This window comes from Physeter macrocephalus, chromosome 11 (assembly GCF_002837175.3).
Source record: "Physeter macrocephalus isolate SW-GA chromosome 11, ASM283717v5, whole genome shotgun sequence".
In the NCBI taxonomy this organism is placed as follows: domain Eukaryota; kingdom Metazoa; phylum Chordata; class Mammalia; order Artiodactyla; family Physeteridae; genus Physeter; species Physeter macrocephalus.
Window position 1 is genome coordinate 153,398,902 of NC_041224.1, and position 6,724 is coordinate 153,405,625.

Genomic DNA, 6,724 nt, shown 5'->3' on the forward strand with positions numbered 1-6,724 from the left:
CTGCGCGTCCGGAGCCTGTGCTCCACAGCGGGAGAGGCCACAGCAGTGAGAAGCCCGCGTACCGCCAAAAAAAAAAAAAAAAAAAAAAGGAGGACACCTCGGGCTTCCCTGGTGGCACAGTGGTTAAGAATCTGCCTGCCAATGCAGGGGACACGGGTTCGAGCCCTGGTCTGGGAAGATACCACATGCCGTGGAGCAACTAAGCCTGTGCACCACAACTACTGAGCCCACGTGCTACAACTACTGAAGCCCATGAGCCCGTGCTTCACAACAAGAGAAGCCACCACAATGAGAAGCCGTGCACGACAACGAAGAGTAGCCCCCACTCGCTGCAACTAGAGAAAGCCCGAGCACAGCAATCAAGACCCAACGCAGCCAAAATAAGTGAATAAATAAGAGGGTTAACATAAATTATTAAAAAAAAAAAAAAGAGGACACCTCTTCCAGGAGACCTCCCACCCCAGGCTGGGTTAGGAACCCTTCATCTCAGTTCCTCTAATATCTGCACATCTCTAGGAATCCTATTTCCACATGTAAGTGCAATGTCTCTTTATGCATCCAACTTCCTATTAGACTGAACTGAGAACAATAATCCTTTTTCTTTTTTGTAAGTATCTAGTTCAATTCTGGGCACATAGTACTCAACAACGTATGGTGATGAATGAGTGAACAAAGAGAAGGGGAAGAGCCTATAGTCCCTAATCCCAAGGACTATGAGGAATACAGCCTAAAAATAAACTGGTATTACTGTTTTCTTAGAATATAAACTACCACAAGGATGATAGCTTTTACAAGAAAGAACACAGATCAAAGACAAAAGATACTGATCAAAGAAGTCTAGTGAGAAAGTTATACTAGCTCAAGACCACATTAAATCCTTGGGACAGAATGGCCTGGACCATCATGTCAAGGGGGCAGCCTGCAGAAATGAGACCACACTGCAGTAACCAATTCCAGTGGAGCTGGAAACTGGAAAGAAGATGACAAAACAATAAGGAAATCTTCAGTTCTCTGGTATCTGCAGGATCCAGGAAAGCTCAAAGGTGGATCTGCAGATAGGCCTATTAGGCTGACCGGTGGCTTTAGGAGATCACCCAGCAAGGGGAACACCACCAAGTAAAATAAGTCCCTTAGAGAAAATCGCTTATCTTTCTTCCGTGAAGGAAAAAGGTTTTGGATGTGTTGTGATTGATGGGTAATTCCAAGTGTGAATTGTGTTTTAATGCAGAATGAAAGCACCATATCACTGCCTCATGAACAGATTTGTTTTTCCAACATCTTGAATTCAAAAGTCAAATTAAAAACAGTAAAGGTCCATAGTAATTCCACTTCTCAGAATATACTTCAAGAATATACTCCAAAACAAAGTCTCTCTTACATGAAGATGGTCACTATAGCATTTTCTTCGATAATAAAAAAAAAAATCATAAACAGCATGAACAAAATCAAACTATAATACTAGACAGAATATTACACAGTGATTACAAATGAGAACTGTGAAAAGTGAAAACAATGTAGAAACAAAGCAAAATTGTGTATGAGAAAAAAGCACTTAAGTGGCACATAAATTGTAACTGCATCTATACAAACATACACATATGGAAAATGAGTGAGGAGAATATGAAAAAATAAAGTTTTATTTGCTAAGGCAATGTAACTATACAGCAATTTTTAGTTTATTTAAAGTTGTGCTTCTAGGGACTTCCCTGGTGGTCCAGTGGTTAGGACTCCATGCTCCCAATGCAGGGGGCCTCATGAACAGATTTGTTTTTCCAACATCTTGAATTCAAAAGTCAAATTAAAAACAGTAAAGGTCCATAGTAATTCCACTTCTCAGAATATACTTCAAGAATATACTCCAAAACAAAGTCTCTCTTACATGAAGATGGTCACTATAGCATTTTCTTCGATAATAAAAAAAAAAATCATAAACAGCATGAACAAAATCAAACTATAATACTAGACAGAATATTACACAGTGATTACAAATGAGAACTGTGAAAAGTGAAAACAATGTAGAAACAAAGCAAAATTGTGTATGAGAAAAAAGCACTTAAGTGGCACATAAATTGTAACTGCATCTATACAAACATACACATATGGAAAATGAGTGAGGAGAATATGAAAAAATAAAGTTTTATTTGCTAAGGCAATGTAACTATACAGCAATTTTTAGTTTATTTAAAGTTGTGCTTCTAGGGACTTCCCTGGTGGTCCAGTGGTTAGGACTCCATGCTCCCAATGCAGGGGGCCTGGGTTCGATCCCTGGTCGGGGAACTAGATCCCGCATGCTGCAACTAAAAGCCCGCATGATGAAACTAAGACTTGGTGTAGCCAAATAAATAAATTTTTTTAAATAAATAAATAAATAAAGTTGTGCTTCTAATATTTATGCAAGAAGAAATGGAAAAAATTCAAGGGTCTAGAACAAGAAAGGCTCTCCAGATCACACCTTCCTAAACCACCAGTATATTGAAATTCATGGTTAACCTTAATTGTAAACAAGTTCTGCTTTCCCACACACAGGACTGGACAATACAAGACAAAACAGAAAAATAAAACAGCTCTTACTCCAGGCCACACATGCACAATCTCTGTCCGCACCACTGTATCCACAGGATCTTGGTTTCCAAACCAGTACTGCCGGCTACGATAGACCACGCCACAGTTGGGACATTCAATTACGTACCTAAAAGGAAGGCAAATAGATACTGTAACGCCACCAGGTGCCTGGAGAGACAAACACACCAAACAACCGGTAGCTGAAACTCACCCAGACCAGGCATATTTTGCGAGACCCATCCAGGGGGAGTCGGTGGAAGCAGCCGTCTTGGGCACCACGCTGACTTCATTGCCTCTCTCGTAGCAGGCCTGAAACATGGAGCACTCTGCCAGCTTCTGCTCTGTTCACCAGACCCCCTGGCCTCTCCACATCCCTGTCCAGCCCCACTGCCCACAAACCAGACCAGCTGAGGGTTTACAGACCCTGAGTTTAGCACAGCAGAAGAAAGTCTTTCTCTAAAGAAGTCAGTGCCCTATATATACAATGGAATAGTACTCAGCCATAAAAAGAAACAAAATTGAGTTATCTGTAGTGAGGTGGATGCACCTAGAGTCTGTTATACAGAGTGAAGTAAGTCAGAAAGAGAAAAACAAATACCGTATGCTAACACATATATATGGAATCTAAAGAAAAAAAAATGGTTCTGAAGAACCTAGGGGCAGGACAGGAATAAAGACGCAAACGTAGAGAATGGACCTGAGGACACGGGGAGGGGGCAGGGTAAGCTGGGATGAAGTGAGACGGTAGCATTGACAAATACACACTACCAAATGTAAAACAGCTAGTGGGAAGCAGCCGCAGAACACAGGGAGATCAGCTCGGTGCTTTGTGACCACCTAGAGGGGTGGGATATGGAGGGTGGGAGGGAGATGCAAGAGGGAGGAGATATGAGGGTATATGCGTACAGCTGATTCACTTTGTTATAAAGCAGAAACTAACACACCATTGTAAAGCAACTATACTCCAATAAACATGTTTAAAAAAAAATCTCAAAAAAAAAAAAAAGGAAGTCAGTGCCCTAAATGATTATGAATTGAATGTATACCCATCCCAGGCCCCAAAACTGAGCTATAAATTATATCCCTGTCACAGACAGGAGAAATCCATCAAAATTGGGTTTCTGGGGCTTCCCTGGTGGCGCAGTGGTTGAGAGTCCACCTGCCGATGCAGGGGATGCGGGTTCGTGCCCTGGTCTGGGAGGATCCCACATGCCGCGGAGCGGCTGGGCCCATGAGCCATGGCCGCTGAGCCTGCGCGTCCGGAGCCTGTGCTCCACAACGGGAGAGGCCGCAGCAGTGAGAGGCCCGCGTACTGCAAAAAATAAAAAAATTGGGTTTCTGAATGGCAATTCTGCTCTTAAGAATGAATAGTCAATGTATGGGAATTCCCCGGTGGTCCAGTGGTTAGGACTCCACACTCTCACTGCCAAGGGCCCAGGTTCCATCCCTGGTCAGGGAACTAAAATCCCACAAGCCGCGTGGTGTGGCAAAAAAAAAAAAGAAAAAAAAAAGAAAAGAATGATATTCAATGTAGATGACCCTTGCATATATAAGCTCAACAAAATAAGGGGGATTGAAGCTTAAAAAAATAAACCAAGGAGTCCCCAGCAACAGACATGTGAGTTCTTATGTTAGAGCTGGAGAGAAGTTCCAGATATATTCAATTTGAGTATCAAATATTTTGGGATGCAGCAAAGAATGGTCCCAAGCCAGTCTTCCCCAAAAGAGAGTGTGGCCAGCAAGCCAGCTGCTAAGGAAGAAGCTGGGTGCTCACCTTGCAGGTAAAAACCCGGTTGTCATACTGGTGAGAGTATCTGCAGCGGCTGTTGGCTTCATGAGGTACTCCTTCTTTCCCGTGATTCATGCTGTTCTTACATCCAGCCCTGAGTGAAGCCCAAAAGCTGACAATGAAGCCGCTAAAAAGAGCCAGTGCCGCTTACGCTGAAGAGTCTCTGACCCTGAGCCAGACCCAGGGCCAAAACCAGAGTTCCATAATTAGCCAGGCCCTGAATACTGAGCAGAGAGAGGGCAGTTTGTTTCAGAAACCCACGTGCCTCTCTCATACTTGCAATCAACATCACTACACAGGTAAAGCAACTGTTACTCTTGTGTGAGGAGAAAGGGCCAAAGGAGTAATCCCTTCTTGGAAAGCCACCTGGTCCCTCAGTAGGAACGGAGGAGCCAGAAGACACCACCTTGACCAGAGATAAAACCTGAATGGCCCTCAGGGAACTCAAAAATCCAAACAGCATGAAATGGGAAGTTTAACCAGAACAGGCTGCCAAGATGTAAAACAAAAACCGACCCTCAAAATTTGGCAGTGCATTAAGAGGAGGCTTAAGCTGAACAAGAAAACCTTCCAAATGAACAGTGAGCTCTGCTATCCTGACAACGCGAAACCAGGGATCAGGACTTTAGAATTTCACTGTGATAGAAGGGAAAGTTCTGGAAACCCCAGTGAGGCACAGTTAGCATGGAAAAGTGATGATCTAACAGAGCCTAAGCCTCCTGCTGGGCTCATGGGGCCCGCTAAAGGAAGGCAAGTCACACTGGCAATTACCATCCCTCCTTCCTCTCCAAGACAATGCCCAGTTCTCCGTAGCCCAGACTGTATAATCCAAGAGCCAAGTCCTTTTTACAAACCCAGAGCCAAGGTGGTGACCCAGCAGGTGGCCTACAGGGGTCAATGCAAAAAGGCCTTTCATAACAGAAAAGGTTCAGGTCTCCTCCATATGGACGAAGGTGAAGGACAGGGGCAGAAGTCCTGATGAGAGCAGAGACACTGCAGTGGTGAAGGGGGTGGAGAGCTGGGGGAGTGTCTGCAAGACAGAGTCTGCAATCTGACCCTGACACACTGCATTTAAATCCCCTGGGCTCCATCAGACAAGTCACTAGACTGTGACTGAAGAGCCATTAACGGCTCAAATTAATCCAGTGAGCCTCAAAGTGTGGTCGCCATCCAGCAACATCAGCATCACCTGGGAACATATCAGAAGTGCAAATTCTCAGGCCCTACATCAGACCTACTGAATCAGAAACTGGGGGCAAGGCCCAACCATCTGTTTTAACATGTCCTTCAGGTTTTTCTGATGCATGCTAAAATTTGAGAATCACTGCTCTGTTCCCCCTGTAACAAAGTGTGATCCATGGACCAGCAGCACAGGCATCACTTGGAAGCTTGTTGGAAATGCAGAATCTCACCCAGACCTGCTGATTCAGAATCTGCATTTAACAAAATCCTGAGGTGATGCATACACGGATTAAAGTTTGAGAATACGGCCCTAACTCAATGTTCTCAAGTGAGCTACGTATCAGAATCATCTGAGGAGCCTTTTAAATACACCAATGCTGAGGCCCCACCCCAGATCTGTTAAATGAGAATCCCTGGAGGTGAGGCCCAGGCCTCAATAATTTTGAACGCTCCCTGGATAATTCTAATGTGCTCTAAGCATCTGCCCTCATTGTGAAAGCAGTCAACTAGGAATGATACCTACCCTAGTGCTTCGCACACACTGGGCTACCAAATATTAGTTGAATGGATGGAATGACTACCATTGAAAGCTCTGGTGAGAGAAACAGAAAAACAGGCAACCTAAAGTTTTCTGTGGTAAAAATTACCCAAACCAGTCAATTTCACATCTAAACCAGGTTGGAATCTTCAGGGGATTCTTCATAACCATGTGTCCTGGGATCCCCTGCAACCTCAAAGTATGGTCACCAGACCATCAGGATCACCTGGGAACTTGCTAGAAGTACCCCATCTCAGCCCCCACCCCATCCTTAAATCACAATCTAATTTAACCAGACCCCACATGACCTGCATGCCCAGTGAAGTCTGCGAAGCACCGTTCTGAGTCTCTTTGCCCAAGATGGGGACTTACCCGCAGCTGAGGCACAGGACGGAGCAGGTGAAGTACTCATCTGGAAAAAAGGAGCTGTGTGCCATCTGGTCATCGGGGATCTCACCGCTGAAGCGGTCGCTCAGGGCCTGCGTGGAGGGAAGGTGATACATGAAGGGACACGGCAGACAACCCAGAGCTCTGGCCCTTGCACTGCTTGCCTTTTTTTTTTTTTTTTGCGGTACGCGGGGCTCTCACTGTTGTGGCCTCTCCCGTTGCGGAGCACAGGCTCCGGACGCGCAGGCTCAGTGGCCACGGCTCAC

The 6,724-nt window shown here is 44.9% G+C and overlaps 1 protein-coding gene across 1 annotated transcript in view; it reads right to left on the reverse strand.

The window, feature by feature from the left end:
- ZFYVE1 (zinc finger FYVE-type containing 1) overlaps positions 1-6,724 on the reverse strand; it is a 49,571-nt gene that overhangs the window by 4,161 nt on the left and 38,686 nt on the right. Inside the window, exons 5-8 of the mRNA XM_055088498.1 lie at positions 6,444-6,550; positions 4,337-4,445; positions 2,774-2,871; positions 2,572-2,689 (exon numbers count right to left, since the gene is read on the reverse strand). Coding sequence (XP_054944473.1) covers positions 2,572-2,689; positions 2,774-2,871; positions 4,337-4,445; positions 6,444-6,550 — 432 coding nt within the window. The remainder of the gene's footprint in view (positions 1-2,571; positions 2,690-2,773; positions 2,872-4,336; positions 4,446-6,443; positions 6,551-6,724) is intronic.